The 24,750-nt window shown below is 35.2% G+C and overlaps 1 protein-coding gene across 1 annotated transcript in view; it reads left to right on the top strand.

The window, feature by feature from the left end:
- CSMD1 (CUB and Sushi multiple domains 1) overlaps positions 1–24,750 on the top strand; it is a 1,087,660-nt gene that overhangs the window by 702,515 nt on the left and 360,395 nt on the right. Inside the window, exon 7 of the mRNA XM_058836707.1 lies at positions 5,368–5,445. Coding sequence (XP_058692690.1) covers positions 5,368–5,445 — 78 coding nt within the window. The remainder of the gene's footprint in view (positions 1–5,367; positions 5,446–24,750) is intronic.

Genomic DNA, 24,750 nt, shown 5'->3' with positions numbered 1-24,750 from the left:
CACTAAGAAGATGCCAGTTCAGTAACAGCAGTTCAGACTTCAGCCGTTGTTTGGCATGGTGCTATCCTCCCCAGAGCTATTCAAAAGACTATGGTTGAAGTGGCATTCAAACAAGGAACTGAGTAGTTCTCATTTTATGATTTATTTTTAGAGACAGTTTCTACAAACTACTACCCAGTGTGTTCTGCAAAGGTGTGTATTTATAGAGTAATTTGTGTTGATACAATTTTCCAGAACTATGGAGAATATCTGCAGTCATTGAAGATTTGATGCCTGCTGGACTGCTTCTATTATGATATATCATACATTGAAAGCACAAAGTAGCTAAGGCAGTCCATCAGGGCAAGGGGCCAGCTAGGAGACATAGAGAAGGTTAATGGAAAACAAATAGCTGTGCTCCTTTTTAAACCTTCAGAACCTGTGTCAGCTTATACAAATAGAATGAGAAAGATTTGTGTAAAAATCTGTTGTGACACCAATTTATCTTGGTGCCATTTATTCACTAGTACTGCATGCAGAGATTTCCAGCACAGGGAGCAGGTGGAAGGTCTGATAGTGACAGGCAGTACTTTGCTGAATTGATGGAACAAGGAAGCCATCTGATCATGAACCTACAGCTTTTACAGGTAGCCATATAGTAGAAACATTTGTGCCTGCTGTGAAGCTCTCTGGAGTTGTAATACCGATTAGTAGGGAAGATTTGGAAAGCTGCTAGTGAGAGAAACACTGGGACAGTGTTTCACTCTTCAGGCAGGGAATGGAGACACAGAAAAGGGATGGACTGTTCCAATGAGTTGATTCAAACTAGAGGTTCCATGGAAGACTGTGATGCTTCTGTGGAAAGTCAAATGGGCAGCTGAGAGGAAAAGCTTCTTAGCATGCTCCCAGGTTATTCAGTGTGGGATCTTGTTTTATAAACAAAATGATTATAGAATTCCCTTTATAAACTGAAGTGAATAGTAAGATTGAGAATTATTGCTTTCTTATTCTCATAAATACTGAACTTTTAGAAAGGATTCATAGTACAAACAGCCATAGTGAAGCAGAAGAAAACCTAAAAACGAACTGTTTACTGGTCCCACATGACTTTGAGTAAAAAGAAAAAAAAAAGTTTAATTCAAAAATATAATCTAGAGAGAACACTGATGCAACCAAATTTGAAACTGTAGGTTCCAAATTATCCAAATTATTCCATGTTAATTCCAAGGCCAAAAAAAGGTACTATTCTCATAATTTGGAAATAGGAAAGATTAGGCACTGGGGTAAAGCAAACAGAGCACTGGAGTTGACTCTTCAATCTGAATTAAGAAAATACTTGGTTTTACAACAGGATTACTCAGATTGAAAAAAATCAGAACAGTGAAACTAAAGCAAAAGGCGATCCATGAATTCTGTGCTGTACTGAGATAAATTTGCTAAACTCCTTCAAGAATAATCCTGTAAATGTTCTTGAAAACATATCACTGTTTTTTACCGAACTCTGCAAAATATTTAAAGCAAGGTGTAAGTAATATACATTATTTACACACATACAATAATTTACAAATACCTTTGTAAAAAATTTGTATAATATGTAAAAATACTGAAAATATTGAGGGTTTTCTTGTACTGTAACAAAACCAGAAAACTGTTCAAATATATCTATATATTTCTTATAGTGATACAGAGCTTCAGACTGGACAGGAAAGGTGCTTCTTGTGATCACCAGATAGTGGGCAATATGCTGTTCCTCTTCACCTTCAAATATCTGTACTTAGAAAAAATCTGCAGTAAAAGGGCAGCCAAGAGCTGAACTCAGCGGAGCAGCAGCAGAGCAGCTTGAGGAAGTACCAGCAGATGATGTCAGAATATTTTAGCTTTGAGTGGTAGCCAGTATTTGAGGTCTTGGAGGTTATTTCATGCAGGAAGAAAAATCGGCAAGATACTCATGTATTTTGGTAATTGGGGGAAAAACATATTAGTCACCAAAGGTTGGGGTAAAATGCATTTTCTTCACACATGTTCAAATGCATCAGAAACTAAGAGCTGCATGGAAATCAGAGTAGATTTGAATGAAGATTTACAACCTGAAAGTTTTACTTTCATTATCCATTCAGATAAGACCAGATATATATTCCTTTCATGGCTGAGTTTATTTCAGCTGTAGCAAAAGTTTAAGGAATACCACTGGTATTTTCCAGTAGGCTGATAAGATTGTTGTGGATTTCCAGCACTCAGCTGTCTGCCCTCCACCCTGAATAAGTAACTCATCTCCAGAAGACTCTTGAAGCTATGATAAACAGAAAAGGTGAAGCAAGCTAATTCAGTAAGCTTAACTGAATAAGTGAAGACAGCAGTAGGCTATGCAGATTTTAGAATTAATCACTTAAAAGTTGGAAAGTGTTGTTCAATTCTGACATTATTAATGTAAACCCATTCTTCTTTTTGTGCTTTTAAATGGAAAATCATCTTTGAAATAAGGAAAACCTTTTTAATGAAGGTGCAGTGGGGAAGTTAAAGAGAAGTGTCTCAGAAAAGGTATTCAAATGGGATTTAAATTGTTATAAAACGTCCAATTTAGAGAATTTTTTTTACTTACAAGAGGGGTTGAACTGGTTCACTTGATCCACAGTGCGCAGTAGTCCCTGTTTCTTTTTCAGATGTTGAACACTTTATTTTAGAGACTATGCTTGCTTAATATCTTTTAAAACCACAAAAAAACACTATATAGGGCACATGTGAAAATTTGCTCAAGTATAAAAGAGGCAAAAGTTTGCTTTTTGTATATCAAACTATCCTATTTAATCTCTTGGACCCATATGTCTCACAGGTAACTACATTTGGCTGTTAAAGTTTTCAAGGCATAAAGGCTTGTTCCACCTAATGTTTTCTGTTTACAATGTAGGGATCTAGCTTCAGCAAGTATTATATGGTTCTGTTATGTTTTATGGAGAGAAAAAGGCATCATCTCCAGAGGAGGATTCATTATGACTTTCTTAGAAGGGGATGAATCACCCCCTTGAGTTAGCTATTTCTCTTCATAAAACATACATTTAGATGACTGATCTTAAGTTTCGTGAATCCCCTCCCTAATGTCGTTTCAGTGAGATATAGAATGCCTTTTTCTTGACATATTAAAAAGTCCAAGGATAGAAACCATTTCAGTACATGACAATCAAAAAGTTCTTCACATATCAAGTCAAAACATCTTGTTTCAATTTGTGATCTCTGTATTTCAAATAAAGAAGGTGAGTATAATTTTTCCTCATTCACAAGAAGTGTACTTCAAATATGTATAATAAATGCCCTTAAGAGAGAAATGTCACAAGGAATTTGAGTGATGATTGTAATTTTTACTCTAAAATAGTGTCACAGCACAAAGACAAGAAGGAGAGTATAGTTCTTTTTTTCTGTCCATTGCCTAATAACTCAATTTATTACTTTTATTACTCATCCATGTAAGCAATCTGGGTTCTGAATCCTCAAAGAACTCTTCTCATGTTTTACATAACTCATATATTAATAAATTGAGAAATTCATAGGTGGAGGGACCACAACTCCAGACAGTATCACAAATATTCTCTGCAAGAACTTTGCTCATTTCCCATTAAATATGGAATAATTTTAAGAGACTTGTTACATAGCCTGAAAAACTGAACATAAGGTGGCACTAGATGGAGATTTTCATATCTAAGTCTAGAAACTAATCCAAATAAAACCATATCCATGAAGTTTGCCTTTCCAAAAGACCTTGGGTATATTAGTCTTATTGTCTGCACTGATGTCTCTGTATAATGTACAGTTCCTGACTTAGAAAAAAACACCACACTGCTATCATAACTATTTCATACTATTCAGCTACAATTGTGTTTCAATCATTTTTCCTCACTTGAACACCTGTTTTCCGTGTTTAAATGTGAATGACTGCACTTGCACATAGCACAGAATGTACTTTCTGCAGTACTTGCTCAATTTCAGTAGTCAAGAAAAGCCGCCTTCACTCTGAAGCTGCAATATAGAAATAAATACAATGGAATCATTACTTTCATGCAATATTTAAAGACAAATTGCTTTCTACCACTTCACTTCTTAGAAATATTTGCATACAGATCAGTGTATATTGTAGTAATTATAAAATTTATGCCATGTAATGACAAAAAGTATAACTTACATCCTTTCTTATTAATTTATGTACTGTGAGGTACTAATTACTGCCATATAAGACATGTTTGAGTTGAATTCTTGTTTCTGTTTGTACCTTGGATAAATAAGTGCATTTTGAGGTTATCAGCCCCTGCAAGGTCTAGGAAAAAAAGTATTTCATATGAATCAGGGAAGGATTACAGGTTTTTGTAATTTTTGCTAACTGACATGCATCTTGATGTTGTCATTAACATTCTGATCAACTATTTTGCAATTGCTATTGTTTTTTGACACAACAGTTTTGAATTGCTCATGCTTGTTCCACAATTATTTTCTACATCTTATTTTAATTTCCCTTGCTCAATTTGTTCCCACAGAACGAATTAATATCCTGTGAAGGTGTCCTATATTTCTATCCTTTTCTCTTACCATTACAATTAAAATTCTACCCTGTGTCTTCTTTAATGTATAGCCACACTGCTGTCATCTTATGTCTCTTCCTGCTTGGCTCCTGATCCCACCTTTGGTGCCCAAACTACTTAATAGGGATAGGCTGGGAGTTTATCAGTCATTCAGCTGACTAAACAGGAAAAAAAAGATATTAAACCTGTGATGCATCTGTTCTTTCTCACAAAACTTTGCCCCTGTGAGAGCTCTTACTCTCTTTCTTCTTTCTAATTTAGTTGAAATTGCCCTGTAGATTCAAAAGGGTTTAAGTGAGCCAAATAATGTAACACACTGTTAATCTCATTGGGAAACAGAACTAAAAACATGTCTCCTGATGAAAAGTGAATCAAATGAAAGCAGGTGTGAATATCACATTGAAAGCTTGTAGTCCTTGAATATGTATAGATAATGTTCTGTACGTTTTATGTAAGAAATAATTTTTTTTAGTGTTTAAGATTTTCTTATATGGAATGGCAAACACAGGAAATCCATATCTGAAATTAGGACAGGCTGTTCTTTTCTTTTACCATAAAGAAACTTGAAATCAAAATATTGCCAATCCTGACAATATAAAATATATTTCATGTCTTTAAAAATGACATCTTCTGAAACATGATAAATTGTTGTATTTTTGTAAAAATAAATAAAATCAAAAATTTATTTGGATTATCACAGAAGCTGCAGTTTTTTCAGTCTGCTGTAGGTTTCCTATAAAGCTTTGTATTGCTTGATATTGCAGTTATATGTCCTTTTAATGAGGTTTAATAATGAATCATCTTTGTTTATTTTTCTTCTCAGTAAAAAAAGCAATTGAACTGAAATCAAGAGGAGTCAAGATGTTGCCCAGCAAAGACAGCAACCACAAAAATTCTGTCTGTAAGTGGTTTATACCTTTATTTGTACTGACTGCATATATCTTCTGGAAACCTTGTAAATATACAAATCAAAGAGAGAGATATTGGGATGCTGTGGTCATAAAATGGTTGTTATGCTTTCAGTTGCCACTGAATCAGAATTCCACTAATAATACTCTCCAGAGGGTAAAAAGCAAAATATGGTGGTGTAAAATCTGAAAAACATGGTATGTAGAAACCCCCCTGCATTTTATATATCACAGTATTTTTTTATATTGGATTATTTAGAATTCAGAGACACATGGCTAGTTAGGAAATCCCATCAGAACGGTGCCATATCATCTTCATCATTTCAGTACTGGGGACAGTGAAGCTATCTGAGAATTTTCTGTACCAAAATTTATACTTTGTGATCTTTTTTCTTCCCCTCACTCAGTATCACAGCTAAAGTCTTCCCTCATCTTGCCACACTATGTCTGGTGACAGCCTCTTTCTAATCTTGTACAGCAGGGGTTAAGAACTGGTGTAATTCCCAGCTTCTCAAGAAGATGGAGATCACAACATCAGCTTCCTCTCATTGCATGCATAGTGCACTCTGGAATGACATCTGTTTGGTCCCTTTACACCTTTTTCCCTGTGTAAAGTGTAAAGCTAAAATCAAAATGCTGTCTATGAGACTATGAGGTTGTTAGTTTTTTGAGCATCACTTTCTCTGAACTGGCAATCTGACTAATATCCTGAGAGTTCTTTCTCCATTAATTAGGACAGTCTTGAATCAAGAAGAAACATTTAACCCAAAACAACCCACAAAAATAAAACCACAAAAAAAGCCAGGGCTTAGGCCAGCATTCGCACAGAACTCATTAATAGTGTTAATCTAATGGCTAAGATGTATCCAGATAAATTAATTCCTCATGTAATACCAGTGAACTCAATGAAGTGAAACCTGTGCTGTGTTTGCCTCGTGTGCTATTCTGCAAGTGCAGAGAATGAGTGTCTTGAAAGCTGATGTCTAGGGGATATGTTTTTTTCTCTGTGTTTCTGTTGTGCATTGTTTAAGGCAAAGTGAGTTTCTGGTACGTTCACTGTAACAAAACAGGCATGACAATTTTCTGCTTTAAATATTTCACATTGATGGTGTGGCACTCAAAAGAAACTTTTTGTGCAAGGTGTAGCAGAAAAAGTTGATCCATCTTTTTGGTGTCTGTATCTGAATGGGTGATTATTTCATTATTTATAAGTTACTTCTGGGAGATGTGTGATCTCTGCTTAAGGACTCAGAGCAGATGCTGTCAAACACCACATGTAATTACAGAAAGTGGAAGAAAGGCTATGGAAGAAATTATTTTAAGGCAGTCTGCTGTTTATCTCAAATGAAAATTACCTTTTTTTTCTTTGTGTTTTGACTTGTAAAACTTTATCATCATGTCTGAATTTTCAACATAATTCTAAGAAGTGAATTATTATTACTTTCACATATATAAAGCTTTTAAAAGTTGTAAGATTAAAATACAAAAAATTGAATTCAAATGTATTTTGATGCTTTTTCTGATGTAAGCTTTAAGTATTAAACTATTTATCTTGCCCATACTTATGCAGACAGAAAAGATAATTGGGGATTTGCCTCCAGAGAAATTATAAGAATGGATATTATAATTTGATGCCAATTAGCAATTTTTTTTAAAAAGATACATTATATACTAACAAACACCTCTCACCATTTTTCCATGCTAGATATTTTTAATATACTCTCTCTATAAAGCAGAAAGCTTAGTTTTGGATTTTTGGCTTATGGGGGGTAAATGGAATGCAAATATCATCACAACAAGTGCTGTGAGAGCGTACCCTGTGTATCCAAGGACCTGTAGCTTTCACACAGCTCTTCCTCCCAAGCAGAACCTGCAAGCGGCTGCAAAAAACATTTCACAGTGGCACTAGTCTGTTAGGATTTATGTAGAAAATGTTACCAGTGTTACCAATGATAATAACATTACTGATAATTCCTCATGGGATGCAGAATGGTATTTCAGTACTTCGGTCATGTACAGTCATAGTTCACACTCCTCCTCCTGGACATGCCTGGATTCCTGGATGCTTTCTTTCAGATCCACCATCCTTTAGAAAGACTCAGGTAGCAAGGCATGGCTTTCAGAGGAAGGTGTCTCTATAATGGAAAGAAAACTCATTATTTATTGTATCACTCCCCAGGGAAGTGAGAGGGATTAGCTGTTTTTTTGTTTTGATTTGGGTTTTTGGTGGGGTTTTTTTTATAGGGTTTTTGGTTGGTTTTGATGAATGTTTTTGTTTGTTTGTTTTCATAGGGTTCAGGGTTTTGTTTGTTTAGTTGGTTAGTTGGTTTTGTGGGGTTTTTTTGTTTGTGTTTTTTTTGTGGTTTGGTTTATTTGGTTTTGTCTTAGTCATTTTTTTTCTTCTTTGGTACACCTGAAGAAAACAGAACAAGTTCATTTTTTTCCAGATAGTTTTGCTAGGCAGTACCCTTTAGCAGTAAGCCAGATGCAGTTCAATTGTCATTAATTTATGCAAGGAAATGGGAAAAGTAAAATTGAAAATAAAATTGAAGTAAAATTTGGTCATGGTTCCTGGATCCATAGCTTGCATTTGGCAAAGGTATGAAAGACTAAACTGGGAAAAAGCACATGGGACAGGCAGTTTTCATGGCTCTAAGTGGTTGAGCTGCCACAAGCACTGGCCACATCCAGTCAGCGCATTTACCCTTGGTCATCTGAAGTTGATCTCTTAGAGGATCAGAGGCAAAGATGTATTTTATGAAACTGCTTAGGGAAAGCAAATCCAGTTACATCTGTTGGTGCCCATCTGATTAGTTGCAAGTTTAGCCTACCCCCTTTTGTTATAATTGTGATATATATCTGCTATATTCCCAAGGATCCATCTTGCTGTCATCACTCATTCCAGCATGAAAAACTGTGGACTCTGTGTCCCTAATAGCTTTGGCCTTTTCTAAAACTGCTTTGACTATAGTTTCCATGGTGACTGTATAAATAAAAATAAAGTTTTGATTGCTGTCTCTTGTATGAGTGTTTTCATGGCAATATTTCTGTCCAGAAAATCTGTCAGAAGGTGATTATCATATCTAAACATATTGAGCATTACCTCTACAACAGAGAGATTTTACAGGAGAATCCTGTACATCCAAGAGAAGGAGAGCCCTAATGAAGTGAGCTGCAAGGACAGACCATGATTGGGCAGCCATAGTCCTTATAAAGGTCTCATTTTCTAGTCAAATAGAAGATTCTTGTATTTTATCTCTTTAAGTCTAAATACCAGGCAGTTACTGCTGGTCCTGCTATGTGCAAAGGATAACAAGTGAGTACAGGTCTTGAGTTCACAGAATAGTGGGAAGGCAGGGCCTAATTGCAGACCTGCTACTTGGCAAATCTTTGTGCCCTCTGCAGCCCAGAAACAGAGAAGGGTTAGGAGAGCAGACTTCCCCAGAAGCCCCTAATGCCACCACCCTCCTGCTGCAGCCACAGGTCAGCCTCACACTTCCAGACCTCCTCACCAGCAGGACGGAGCACAAGAATGCATCAAACTCACAGTAAATGCCAAGGAAATTCAGTGAGGTGAGACACATCATATCAATTGAAAAATGGAAATGATTATACAGTTTATGTGGTGTGTGCAAATCTGCCAGTGCAGTAATGGTGGGAGAGGAAGGCAGCAGTGAGAAATGAAGTGCCTGGGAGAGCTGATTTCCTGAGTTTGCTCATGTCAAAATGCAGTGTGGTGAGTGGCTTCCCGCCTGGCACAGCAAACTGCAGGGAATGTCCACAGTCCGAAGCAGTCACAAAGACTAACAGACGAGGTCAGAGGGATTATTTTAAAAATATGGCATTCATACTGAACCATGTTAACATTTCATAGTTATTACTGAATACTGAGTAACCTAACCTCACTGTGCAAAATGGTGTGTGTGGGCTACTGTCTTTTACAAAGTGCAAATTCTGTAAGTATTCACTAAGTGAAAAAACTCTTGTACTTCACAAAAGAAATTTCAGACTATTATAGTAGTATTTGAAAATATAATTTAGAATACTAGGAAAACCCATGTTGAATACTTTGAAGATCATGCTTTTAGTGTATGATTAATATACCCTCTGGAACTTGAGTTGCAGAGTTTACCTAAACAGTTCTTCACCCTGAAGATGATAAAAAGACCTATTTTTCAACAATTATTTTCTGTGATGTAGAGCCAAAGAACAAATGAGTTTACACTCTAAATATTGATTGGTTGTAGCACATTAAGTTGAATTAATGGCACATGCTGTTGAAACTATAGTGATTAATACCAAAATGGGATTACATTGCTAATTCTGTGCAAGAAAGAATGACAGCAGTCATTATTTATTTTGTTGTTGAGTAACTGAGAAAAATAGCTTAGGATATTGTAACATAAAGTTAAAAATTTTAGGATGAAAATTTGTTGCTTACCAGTACATTCCTCACATTTAAAATAAACTGACAGTGTCATCGTCTTGATGTTTGACTACTGGTAAATGTACTTCAACAGAAGCAAAAGGAAGACTAGTCAAGTTTTGGTCTTCATTTAATGAGAGTATTTTCCTAAGAAGGACAATCTTGGACTAAATAATTGTATTTAACAGCACAATTTTCTGATTGTCTTGTACTTATACCTTAGAAAAAAACAATTTATTTAAGCACTTTTATACTTTGATCAATAGGTCAATAGATCAATACTTAGAAATCAATTGTAAACCAATGTGCAATCAGCAAACAGATATGACAACTGCTGAAGGTCATCTCAAATTGCAGATATAAAAGGAAAAATTATTACTACTTATTACATTTTTGTAATGAAATTTATATCTTCTCATGATATAAATACCAATTTCTGGTTATTATATTTAAATTTAAGTTATCTTATGCATTTTTCCCCAAAAAATCCTGCTATTTAATAGATTTTTAGCATATTTTTCCAAAATTATTTTAGGATCACTGAAAACCTATGTAAAAGTTACATATTATTATTTTAAAAATGCAAATGTAATGGAAAAATTTCCACTAAAAATTCTGTTTGTTTGTTGTTTTTTTTTTTTTTGCTTGTATTGCATTGGGTCTTCACCTATAAAAAAACATTTTCTGCATTTGGATTTTACATGCTATTTCTTGCGTGCTGTGTCAGAATCAAATCATGGCTAAAAAATACTGTTAAATATTTATTGTTCCGATAGATGTCAGTTTCAAATTTAAAAAAAATCCAACTACACAACATCAAATCTATCTCACTCATTAAAATTATTCTCTAATCTGCATTAGTTGCATTGATCAAATATAGCATCTCATGTTTTCATTAATTTAAGAAACTTTGTATCTGTGATGGGGTCGATCACCAATAAACGGTACAAAGCAAGCTACCCACATAATTTCAGGCAGTTATTATCAAAAGATCCTAGGTTTGGATACTGTGTGCCTAAGTCCTCTCAATAATCAGTCTGGTTTTTGCTGTGAATACTTTAAATATTAGGTGAAGATGCATTTAAAAAATAGTGCTAGAAACAAAATGCAATCCCTAAGATAAAGTAGAGATACACTACAACTTTTTTTAAAAAATAAATCTGATGGAAAGTAGATTTGTTCTCCAGAATTCCAAAGGCCTGTGCCCTTTCAAGAAGCATGAATTTAAAGGCACTGGAGAAATAAATGTAGCATAAATCTCTCTTTTTAATTGGTCTCACTGCCAGCTAAAACAAGTAAAGCCGATGGGAAAATGTTGGCATCTTTTGGGCTTTTATTCTAGGGCACTCAGTAGTGTTTGCAACTGTTTTGAACAGGACTGTGAGGTGTTGTTTGCCCTGTTCTGACACTCAGCTAATCAGTTTGCCATAGGTTCCAAATAAAAAAGCAAAGACAAGAGAAAAATGCCAGTATATCGAGAGACGTACTTTATAAACTTTTGAAGGAAAAATCTATAGCATTGCATTTTATAGTGTTATCTGCTTTGTGTCATTTAAAAAGAGAAATTCCTAATTGTGGAAATTAGGATTTCCATTTAAAAATCTACTGTTTTTCAAAGACTGCTGTTTCCCATGCTCTTCATGAAGCATTGCAACACAAGGGTGAAAAATGACAGGCTTCATCTGTAGCTCTTTTCAGACCTTTAGTTAGCAGCTCTTCAGCATTTTCCTTGTTTAATGACAGATATATCCCTTCTTTCATGGGGAAAATGGAGGCCTTTGAAATACATATGTTTGAGATTGGGATTCTTCAGAGGAAGACTGTTGTGTTCTAAGCTCAATATGAAGGTGCCTCTTTCTCACTAGTTTCTATTGGAATTCTCTCTGAATATTTCAGTGTTGTCAGGGGATGTTACTCTGTTTTTATGTGTTGTATTGTGCTATATTAATTTACAGGCTCTGAAATGATTCTCATTTTTAAGTAGCCACACAGTATCATGAGCTCTCCAACATTTTCTATCAAGAAAGCTATTTTTCATTTGTTCAAATCTCACAGCTTGAAAAGGAGAGAATTTTTTCAAATTTGCATTTATATTGTGCATGTCTTCAAATGAGAGGAAGGATCGTTTATAACTTATTAATGTAGTACTTACAAGGTTAGGAAACACAAGGCTTAAGTGTCTAAGATTTTTTGGGCCTAGCCTATCTGCCAATATCCAATTTAATTTCAAAAAGTCTTTTTACAGAAATACTTAAGCATATGTTAATTGTTCAGTTAAAGATAAAGAAAAGAGGGAAGTAACATTTAAAACACTGGCACTTTTATACAACAGGTTAATGGATAGATCCTGGAATATTTTATATTAAAATATCCTTATTATGTATGTCTATGCATACCTACCTACATACATACATGTAACTGTAAATAATGCATAATACTTAATATTCCATTACACCATTTACCATACGTCTAGTAAAAGATTAATGACTCTATTTCCCCTTGTTACTGGGTATTATGGTATGAAATTGGGTAGTAGGAAAAAATAACTGCAGCATTAACCTCTAACAGTTTTATAAAGCATTAATAAAATAGGAAGGCTAATTACCCTGATATATTTTGTCCTATCATGGACTGCAATAATACAGAGTTGCTCAAGAGTTACAGAGTGGGATTTTGAGAGAAGATTAGTATCCCTGTGCAAGGAAATTCTTCTACAATGCTATTTCACTATATTGCATAAATTGCTTCATAAATCAGGTTACTAAATTATACTTGGTGTTTCTAAATAAGCCCTCATCACAGCGGGAGTTTAAATATCTTTTAAAATACTATGCAAAAATCTTGCTGTGAAAAGAACAACTGCCTAAATATATTTGTGAAAAAAAAGCATCCCTTATAGCTACAAGCAAAACAAGGTGCTTCATCAATTATTTAATACATAATTTGCATATATAATTTGTAAAATAACCAGAAGAAAGCTTCTATTAAAATATGTAAAACACGGTGTAATCTGATTGAATTATGGATGGTTAAAATGAATTGTTATCTAGCTAGGAAGCTGAAACTGCCATTAACTAATTTTCATATACAATTATAGAATGTTACCGATTATTCAAAGTGAATGTTCATACTGTAGGCTAAATTGACATCCAATTTTGTTATTTTCAAAGTCAAAGGCTTAAGAATAAGCAACTTGCTTTCAGCAATTACAATTCTGTATAAATTAAATATTCATGCAAAATTTAAATATATACTTTAATATTTTTATATAATTTCCTTGGCTTAAATTCTACGTGCAGCTCTATTAAAAACATAGTTGTGGGCAGTAAATAGGTTGGCAAAATGAAGTCTGTGTAGATTCAAATAATGTATTTAAATTATGAAGGCATTCAGAAGTTCTGGGTGAGTCAATTCAGATTTCTAAAACATAAAAACATGAAAACAGCTTTAATTAAAGAAAGAAGTATTACACTGGTCTATGCAGTGAAGGTATGCTGCAGAATATAGACATCCTTGCTGTTGAGTCCTTTGGAAGAGTCAGAGACTTCCCACCTCCTGCAAGATTTCCACTTTCCGCAGGGGCTCACATTGCGCTTGTGTACGTGTTGAGATCCTGATTTTATAAATCCTCATTGTGGGAGAATATCTTTCGAATTTAATAGGAGGTCTTGGACTATTTTCTTTTTTCAGAATTTGTTCTCTACATTACTAAACACTTTGGAAAATAATTTCACTTTATTGGTGCAGTATCTCAATGTCTGTTAGCCGGTCACACTGGAATGTGTCTATTCCTGCAGCTTTTCTAAGCAGAACTGTGAAGTACCAGTGTCATATATGTCTGGAGCAGGGAAGTTTTGTTGGATGACAGCTAATTTATGACCTTCAGAACAGTTTGTGTCCAGTACTCCTTCTCCATTTGGAAAAAGGGAAGTAAAAAAATTATACAACACTCTATATTAATTTCCTCAATAATATTAATGTAGGAGCTTGAAATATTTTTTGAATGGGAACAAACACAAGAAGAAGGAACTAAAATGGAAATTAATACATTGGTTTACTTTTGGCAGGAAAGGACTAGTTGCTAGGGGGAGGGGATTATTCGGTATAAGTCTGGTTACTGAAATCGATGGAACAAGTCGTTTGTTCTTAAACAAACAAGCAAGCAATAAGATTACACAGCTATTTATTTTATTTTAAACAAATGGAAAGAAAAATCCTGAAAAATCCAAAACTCCCTAAGTTTTCTTGGTTGGCATACTTGAAAAAGAAGGGACTGTAGGTGTGGTGCTCTGGCTCTTATGTGTGCTTCCATCGTACAAGCCATCTGAACTCTGGTAAGAGTGACAAGATCGATTTTTCATATATCAAAGCAACCTAAGTTTTAATTTACATGATGGCAATCAAAAGTTTCATTCTGAAACATTTTAATCTATCAGGAAATGAGTTTACCCAAAAATCCACATTGTTTCTAATAAAACAAGCAGTTGTTTGATTTCTGTCTGCACTGTCACAATATTTTCTGCTTTAGGCTTCTAACATGAAAGAGGTTCTCCTGCATATGCAAGAGATGTGTCAAAAAAAAAAAATCTTCTCTAGTTTAATGCTTTTGAACTGAATTCTGATGCTCAATGCTAGAGAAGCTATAAAGTCAGTGAATTAACAAATTAACAAGAGCAAAACAGTATGGTTTCTCTAAGCCAGCATTTTATGTGACACGTATTATTTTATTCAAGAAGCAACTTTTTATTACCATATCAGCTTTTCTTTCAAGTGTTTGAAGTCTTATGGTAAACCTGATTCATACTGAGAAGTCACATTCTTTTCTCAGTTCTACCAGATCTGGTTTTCAGTAGTTTGCAAATGCATCTGCAGTGCAGAACATCAGAGGCTACAATGAAAAGCTCTTATGTTGAGATTAAAATTAGAGCATGAAGGAGCATCAATATACATGCTTGTATATTACTCTGTAGTATCTATGGAATACACTAAAAATTTAATCCACATTTTAGAGTATGAAAGTTCAAAAGCACTTAAAATACAGTAAATGATAGTAATTTCTCGTGTAGTCCTCAAACAGAAGTGCTAATGTATAAGATGGTCTTGGTTTGACAAAAAATGATGCATTTTGGAGAGGCAGAGCTTGAATCCCAAACCACTGTTATACAAAACAGAACATGCCCTCAATTTCAGTCAGGTTTGCAAGAAAATGTGTAATTTTTTTTTCTGCTTTTCAGTCTTTCTTTCAGTTCTTATTCTGCCATTGCTTCTTGTCTTACTGCATGTATTGCATTTTAGCTTTGTTCAGAGCAGCCCATATGATTCTGTGTTTCTTATTTGGGACCAAAACAATGTTGATAAAAGAGTTGTGTCTGTCATTGAAGAGTGTTTATGCAGTGTTCAGGCTTTTTCTAGCTATGTCAGTCTTTCTTTTTTTTGAAATTCTATCATTACTTTCAAACTATCTGACTGTTTCCATTTAAATCCAGCTCTTCTTCTCACTGTAGTTGAATTAGACAACTGGGTTCCCACTTAGAAAGGCCTGGAAGAAGAGTAGATGACTGCAAGGAAAGACTAGCTCTCAGTTCAACATCTAAACCTGGATATTTATTGGTCGCTAGGAGTGGAGAGTTCTACACGCACATCACACTTCAGAGTCTTAGGTTTTGTTAAATTTGGTGTGTATTTGGGAAGTATTGCGTAAACATATTTTTTTCAATCACCTTGAATTGCTGTTTCCCAAAGGACTCATATTTGCCCATTTTTAGTAGATGATGGAAGAGCGAGATGCACATCCTTTACACAAAGGTCACTTTTGCAACAAATACAAGTTTTGAAGGTAGCACTTGTACATTCCCATGGAAAAGGTGATTTTTTTTTTTAATTTTTTTTTTTTTTTTTTTTTCTGTGGAGAGATGGATTTTCTTTGTGGCTTTCTCAAAAGTGACTGCTGACAATTTCAATTTAATATAATTTAAAGAAGAATAAAAAAATCCAAAGCAGATGCCTAAGAAAGCCCCAGCTGCCTCTGTTTGATACTTAAACACATGTGAAAGAGAAAAAAAAAAGACATTTCTGAATGACTTTAAAGCAATTGAAAACATTAACTCTACCAATAATATTTACCTGTTCTTTTTTCCTGTTTTGCCATCCACTAAAGTACATGCCCTAAAATACATATTTAGACATCAGTCTTTAGAGAAGTAATATGAAACCTCACTGATGAACTTCTGAAATATTCACAATGAGTAAGACATTCAGGATGATAAATGTCACAGACATTTATCAGCTAAAGGCACGGGAACTCAAAATTCACCTTTTGAGGGAACCAATAAAGCACATATATATAGAATATAAGAATATAATATGAAACAAAGACTGTTCATTTTCTTGGATAGTTTTATTTAGAGTTTAATAAAAATAAAAAATAAAAAGGTGTGAACTAACTGTCTCGGTACAGAATAGTTTACTGCAGTCAGAAGAATAGTGTTTGCATTATTTCCTCACTCACATATAAGAGCTTTCATTTGTATACAACTTTCACCCATATGTACACAAACATTTCTACAAGGTCCAAACCCCTATCATTCTCCCTGGTAAACAGTCATTTAGCTTGTTTCAGTGTGTGCTGGTGTAAGAGAACACCGTAGACTCTCTTTTCCTTCTTTGCTGCTTATTCTTACACCTTCTTTAATTAGTGAAAACTCTTCAGTAGACTCTTTGACACTCATTTTGTTGGCAGAAGTTGCCTCAAGCCTTGCAATTCTGTTCTCTTTTCGAGTTTTGCTGCCTCTTGCTGACACTATATGGGAGAGGCACTCATAAGCTTTCTGAAAAAGACATTTAAGCTGGAACTAACAGGGGATATAGATAAGGAGAAAGCCTCTCTTGGTGAAGAAACGAATGTAATAAATATTGAGGAATCCATTCAGTGCCAGTAGCAGGTAAGTAAGATGCAGCTTGAGCTGCAGGTGGAGCTTTAGTGGTGGAGCCCAAAAACTGGGCAAATAAATTTTTCAAATAAAAGGCGTGGGGACCTGTGACCCAGCCAGGGAACTGGACACTCAGAGACATGGCAAGAGCTGAGGACTCTGCTGGGACAGCCCAGAGGTTGGGCTGTGAGGGTATAAAAGCCCTGGGATTTACTTTTTTCAGGGTCCCTCCTCAGACACATCAGCTCGAGCTGATAATCTGTTGTTGCGCCATGGTGAAATTATTTTAAGGATCCAGGTCTGAGACTCTGCTGTGGGAAACCAGGGGTTGAACCAGTGGGAAAACCTGGTCTGACTGTGTGAGAGTTGGGTGTGCAGGGAGAGAAACAGGAACCTGACGGATCATTGGAGCTGCCCCTGTGAAGGGGCTTCAGTCCCTGCTGTGACAGTCTCTGGTGGTGGGAGTGTGACTGCCAGAGTGTGGCTCCTGTGTTTCCTTAACAATAAAAATGTAAAAACAGGAAAACTGTGCTTAATTCAGACAACAATTGTGTGTAATTCAGATGACAAAACCTTTTGGATGAAAATTGGAAAGAGATGTTAAGGGGATGTGACACAATTTGTTCTAACAGCAAGCTTATTAACACTTCATGCTTAAAATGCTGTTCTCTACCAACTAATAGAAAGAGCCCATCTGCTGCACACCAGCTAATTAAAGCTCATAAGGAAAAATTCTTGGCAAAAGGAGCAGAGACAAATCTGCCCTGTTAGGTGGAATTGGATTATGGTTTTGGAATTCTCCAGTACTGTAGCAGCTATTTTGTATTCCATATCAACCCATTATACATGTTAAATGCAAGTATAGCAGTCCTATTACTCTACTTGCATTTCTACAGCTTAAAGCATTTCTAACACGACTATTCTGTCTAACAGTAAATATTTCAGTCCTCTTTCTCTTGACACTTTTATAATGACAGCATGATAATCATACATATCTAGGAAAAGCATAGTGATTTTCTCTCATAAAAAGGAGCAACATCTCAATGAGTGACATTGTTTTTATTAAAGCCTTATACTTTTTAAATAAGTTATAACTCATTTCTCACAAAAATATATTTACATTATATTACATATATATACATTATATTACAATAATAGTTTTGGCAAAAGTTCAAGCTTAGTCCTAATCTTTCACATTGTTGGGAATGTTTTATCCATGCCCGTCAGCAGTCCTGGCTAATGGTATAGGTAATCTGTGTTTGAGGGAAAAATAGAGTTATAACTTTTTTCTTTTATCTTTGATTTCTTGTATAGACAGAATGAAAGATTTGTTGAGATAGTTGAGTAATATTATGCAATTTAAACTGTTTGCTAAAGAGTTACACATTATCTTGCTCTCCCTTAATGATAAGATAATTTTCTTTCTATTTCTTTTGTCTGTACAGTAGAGGCTGAAAACTCTTTAACTGACAGAGGCTCAGCTAGAATTCATGGATGCCTCCTGAGCCCCTGCTGTGTGCTCCCACCCTTTGCAAATAACACTGCTGTGGGTAACAAATTCCCCTAGATTAGGGGAGTAGCAGGATTAGCTTTAATACTGGTGGGATGTCATCAAATCTCTGTAGCCAGTAATACACAGAGTACTCAAAAGTAATTATAGTTGTTAATATTTAAAAGCTGTAGAAGTGGTCATATGAATAGGTTTAGCACATGGATTATATGAATGGCTCTTCATGGATACAGAAAACAAGAAAAAAGGACCAAAATATCTTTTACAAGAGAGTTAAAGGTCAAATCCTTTCCTGTTTTAAAAGGTCAATCTGTATAATAACAAATAGCAAAGTCACTTCTTAGTGAAAGAGTCACTTCGTAGTTAAAAACTACTAGAAAAAGTAGTTTTTAACATAAAAAAAAATTATTTTCCTCTGACATTATTCTAAAATGATGGTTGATTAAATTGGTTGTGCTAAGGCTTTAACTTTGAAAAAAAAAACCAAAACTAAAATTTAGTCTAAAATATAAATTCATGAGATTTACAGAGCACACGATAGAGGGGTTTATGCTGAGAGCATTGAGTAGCCCTATCTGTCACATTGTAATCAGCTATATATTGAATCATATTTTCCAAAGAAATTCAAATAAACAAATATTATTCATAGATACATATTAGAAATTAATTATTAAAGGGTTTTAACTTGTGGCCTTTTAAAAAAAGGAAAAAAGACCTTGTCAAATTTCATTTAATTTATTTGATTTCCATTTCTATTGATTTTAACTGAAAAAAAAAAAATCCTCATAAAACCTTAACTATAATGGCTTGAATGGTTGTACAGTTATTTAGAATTCCCCATAGACAAAGGGCTGCACACCATTACCTGTAACTGTTTAGTTGAAGAAAAGCAACAACTTTGTATCCAAAAGAAAGGGCTTTTGGGACCTCATGAAACAATATACATGCAATATCAGTACAAAATATGTGCCCCTTGTTTCTCACAGCTATACCCTTGCTGTCATAAATCAGAGAAGCTCAGTTTTCAATACAATGGTGATTGCATCAAAGATTCACAGCGTGTTTGCAACAGAGAAAAAAAATCTCACAACACCCCCACGCCCCCCAAAAAAAAAACCCTAATCAAAACAAAACAAAAAAAACCCACCTGATACCTGAGTAGAAATTATGGTTTAAAGGAAATAATCTGGCAGCAATAAGTCTTTTCTTAAATGCACATGTTTATATTCTTCACAAAATGGAGCACTTCTGAGAAAAATGGCAAAATAGAAGAAAAATATTGAGATGTTAAGACTAAAAATTGATGTTGTAGTTCACATGCTTAATTTTTGACATGGGATCTCTGTTAGCCTGTGTCTTACAACAGAAAAATGTTGACAAAATTGATGTTATATGTACAACTCCAGTTTCTATGCCAAAGCTGCGTTCAACAGGGAATACTAAAGAGAGTGTTATTTTTTGAGTCATGTAATCGATCCTTGTTTTAAATATATAAGGAGTAAAAATGCTTATGAAGAAGAGTAAAAATGCCTGATATTAGAACCCTTCCACAGAATTTAAAGAGCAAAGATGACTTAAAATTTCTCCTATTAATGCTGTTCAAATAAAAAGATTAGTTTACATAATGATAATTTAAACTTGTGGGTCATAAGAATTGCTAAGGCGTCTGTGATGCTTATCTTTGGGTTGCAGGGTCCAAATGAACATAGTATGTGTATGTACTACAATTTGACTATTACTTTTCATCAAACTGAAATTTTCCATTTTTGATTGTACTGTTCCCTGGAATACACTATGTTACAGAGTAATATTTTAGGTTTTCATACACAATTTATTCTATTTGCCATAAAGATATTTATTTAACAACATATCAGAGCTGAACAAAAGATTTTGGTGCCACTCCTCCTGAGACAATGCCCTAACCAGCATTACATTATAAGCAAATATTAAGATGGGTTAAACCATCACTGAATTACTGTAAAGTCTACCTGGACTTCAGTAAAGCTTTCAATACTGTCTCCCATGGAGAAACTAGCAGCCCATGCCTCTGAAGGTGCACTCTTCACTGGGTTGAAAACTGTCTGGGCTCAGAGAGTGGCCGCGGCTGACAACCAGCTGGCAGCCAGTCACAAGTGGTGTCCCAGGGTTTAGTATTGAGGCCAGTCCTGTTTAATATCTTCATTGATTGTCTGGATGAGAGGATCAAGTGCTTTGCAGAAAACACCATATTGGGCTGGAGTGTTGACTGAGGGATCTGAACAGTCAGGACCAATGGTCTGAAGTTCAACAAGACCAAGTGCCAGGTCACACACTTGGGTCACAACAACCCCTGCAGTGCTACAGGCTGGAGTCAGAGTGGCTGGCAAAGCTGCGAGGCAGAAAAGGACCTGGGGCTGCTGGTCCTCAGCCAGCTGAACATGAGCCAGTGTGTGCCCAAGTGGCACATAAGGCCAGTGACATTCTGGCTTGTATCAGAAATAGCAGTGTGTCCAGAGGAGAAGGGCAACAAGGCTGATGATATGTCCAGAGAATGAGTCATATGAGGAGCAGCTGAGGGGGATGGGGTTGTTTAGCCTGTAGAAAAAAAGGCTCAGGAGAGACCTTAACACTGTCCATAACTGACAGAAAGGAGGCTGGAGCCAGGTGGGAGTCAGTTTCTTCTCCCAGGCAGCCAGCACCGGGACAAGAGGAAATGGGCTCAAGCGGTGCCAGGGGAGGTTCAGGTCAAACATCAGGAAGAATTTCTTCATGAAAGAGAATTTGGGCATTGGAATGGTCTTCCCAGGGAGGTAGTGGAGTCACCATTCCTGGAAGAATTCAAGAAATTACTGGATATGGCATTTAGTGCTATGGTTGAGTTGAAAAGATGTAGTTCAGTCAAAGATTCAACTGAATGATCCTGGAGATTCTTTCTAGCATTTATGATTCTATGATTCAATAAAATGAACCTGTAGTAGCTGAACTTCTTAGTATTTTTGCCTACATCACTTTTGCTTTCTTGTATGCACAAAGATATTTACGTAGAGTTGCTTTTTTGGTTTTTTTTTTGTTTGCTTCTTTTCTTTGAAGAAGCCTTGCACATACCTTGTGTTGGGGGTTAGGTGTCTCTCCTTTTGTTCCTTCTCACCTATAGAATTTTTCCCATTAGATGCAGGGAAACCTGACTGCTGGTACTTCTTGGGTGCTTGACAAAATAGAGTTTGGCTGGGCCCAGGGAGAAAGGGGGCAGGTAAAAGGGAGGAGGCAGCTGCTAGTGGGCTCGTTTCTTCGGCTTCAGAGTAGTAGGACACACTCAGAGATGTTGTTCCTTGGGGAAAGGAATTCACCATAACCCAGACAGCTGCTGCTGCTGCTTCTTCTTCTGCTGCTGCTTCTTCTGCTTCTGCTGCTTCTGCTTCTGTGGGCCCTGCACCTCCTGAGCTGGTGGGACATGTGGCAGTGCCAGCCACCACCATGGAGCTTCTGTTACATCTCATCCACCAGCCCAGGATCTCAGCTCATCCCTGCTGTTCCAGCTGACTGTTCCTCAGAGCCCTGCAGGAGCACCGGCACTGCCCGCCCGAGGGGTTTGTGAAAACAAAGCCTCTCCTCCATCCCATCTCAGCCGAGAAAGCTGTCCCGGGGTCCCTGGTTCTGTTTTCTTGTTAATGCTGTAGTTATTGTTGTTTGTTTGCCTGGTTATAAATATTAGTAAAGAACTGTTATTCCTATCCCCAGATCTCTGCCTGAAAGTCCGTTAATTTCAGAATTATAATAATTCGGAGGGAGGGGGTCTACATTCTTTCATGCCAAGGGAGGCTCCTGCCCTCCCTAGCAGACACCTGTCTTCCAAACTGAGACACCTTGGGAAACCATAACTTTAAAAACACACCTCTTTAGTATATATAAGAAAAGTGGAAGAAAAAGAGTCTGCTGTCTAAAAAGTTACAGTTAAAAACAGCATATTATGAGTTTCAAAGAATGATAGTTGTACATTCTAATGAAGTCTTCTAGTATTTGTGATGCCTTCTATTTGCTTAGTGAATGAAGAGTAATTGAGCACAGTTAACAAAAGTCATGAAGGAACAATTTCCAATTCTTTATCTTAATTTACTAAAAGCTTATATAGCTGAAAAGTATAATTTGTCCAACTATGTTAAAGAAAATTACTTTTTCTTCTCTTCCTCACTAGGGTTATTTAGAAGTTTCTCTAGGTGTTTAACTAATTAAAAAATTATCTCCTTTAACAAGAATGGTAAATTTCATTGGTTTTAAATCTGCAGAATATCAAATAAAAGAGACAGTGAGTTGCAATGGGATTTTTTTCTCATCTTTGTAATGTACCTCCTTTTATTCCCATCAAATTTTAGACCTTTAGATACTTTTACAAGTTAGAAAAATGCAAGAATAGGTATACTTTACTAAAGGACACTTGTATCTGATAGAAACATCTTAAACATAGAGAGGTCTGAAGAGAAAGTTCAATTTTTTTGCTCTCTCTCCAAACATAAGATGTAATTTTCATTTATATGTGCTATTTATAATGATATATAAAATAATATATATTATGAAATATTATATATTTATATCATGTAATATATTATATATATTATGAAATTATAAAATATTTTTATGTGTTTGAATCAAACTACAGTCAAATATATGGTGATTCCTAGTTTTTGTTCTCAGCAATGTTAATATTCAATGCCATAATATACTACTTCAGACTTTAGGGTGCAGTGTCACTGAAAAATTATGCTGGTGTCTAGCACAGTCAAACTATTTTACTGAAAGGCAAATTGTGGAAGGGTTTCTGTACTTTGATAGGTTATCTATAACTGTGATCAGTCATTGAAAATGCTGAGTTTATTTTATTTGAAAAATGGTTTTCCTCCATATGGAACCATGAAAAATTTTGATCTATGTAAAGATGGTGTGTGTAATGTTGAGAGATGATTATTCGTTAGGGAAAGTCACTTTACCTTGTTCTATCATGAAATGACAGTTTGTGTAAGGGATTTCTTCAGCAACCAGTGAATAGGGTCGATAATCCAACATTGCCTGAAAATACAAAGCTCTATAGTATCTTTCAACCTTCTACATTTTCTTTCTAGTTTTTGATCCTGCATCTGGCTTTAGTCAATAATATTTCTCCTTTGCCTTGGAGTACTACATTTTATTATAGAAAAATGTGTAACACTGCTGTAATTTCAAAATTGCATTGAATCATTGTGCTCAGTGGGAGGTTTAGTGCATTTCTGTGGAGCAGAACTGTTTCTGTTGTATATTTGCAATTAATGAAGAGAAACCAAATTAAAATGAGACCAGTGTGGGTAATAAAAACTCTCCTACCTGTGTACTAACTCAGTAAGATTGCTGTTCTGAAAGTTCTGTTCTGGAGGTGCTGAATTAACAAAGAGACAATTCTGAAACTGAGGGTCATTGTATAATTTTGAGGGAGGGTCACAGTGTCCTCCTTTTACATGGTCATTGCTACTTGCCACTAATGATAATGATGTGAACCTGTGAGAAATAGCAGTACTTTTTAATTCAAAATAGTAAGGTCAAAACAGATGAAAAATATTCTGAGATGATGAGCTATTAAATTAATTTGCTACTTCTCTTTGATGACCCAGTTTTAAGCTCTCTTTCATTTTTAAAAGAACTGGGATAGAGTATTCTCCCATCTAATGCTGGCTTTGGTTGCTGGTTTGAAGCTGAGAGTCAGAGGCATAGTTATACAACCTTCTAGTTTTTTAACAAGTAAATGCTGCCAGTTTGTAGAATATTTTGGTCCTGTGTTTCCTAGTGAGATGATAATTAACAAGGGACAGAGTGGCTTTCCTTCCTCTTTTTCTTTTGCCTAGGTTATTGACATAGAACAAGATGAGAAGATCAGATATTTCTTCTGCTTAATGTCTGAAAAAGCATGGAATGAATAATACCGTTCTGCTAAATAATAATAAAAATAATAATTATTTCTGCTCTGAAATAATAGTCAGTTTAAAGTTCTTAACAATGGAATTTTTTTCATTTCAGATTGATTATTTTAGTTATATAAATTTTATCACATAACTGAAGTAACACTATAGATATTAATCCTAATTCAAGTCACATTCAAGCAAAAATCAAATTGCCCTGTTTTACAAATATTGCCCATTTCCAAGAAATAAAACATACAATTCACAGAGGCCTTATTTTAGCTTACTTTATTTGTAGTATAGGATAGAGAAAAATGTATCTAAAAGTCATGCAGGGTCAGCTGATTTAAAATAAAACTGCATATATTCCATGTATTATTAACATATTTGGTATTTTAATTCAACAAGTGTTTATTCAGATTGGTATTTAACCATTAAAAATCCAGGAAAAAAAAAAAAAAAAAGAGCAGAAAAAATCAGAAAGAAAAAAAAACCAAATATAGCTTACAATATAAATTAAAAGACAGCAAATA

This window comes from Poecile atricapillus, chromosome 3, assembly GCF_030490865.1.
Source record: "Poecile atricapillus isolate bPoeAtr1 chromosome 3, bPoeAtr1.hap1, whole genome shotgun sequence".
Taxonomy (NCBI): Eukaryota; Metazoa; Chordata; class Aves; order Passeriformes; family Paridae; genus Poecile; species Poecile atricapillus.
The sequence above is the reverse complement of the archived record's forward strand: the minus strand, read 5'-3'. Positions and strand labels throughout refer to the sequence as shown.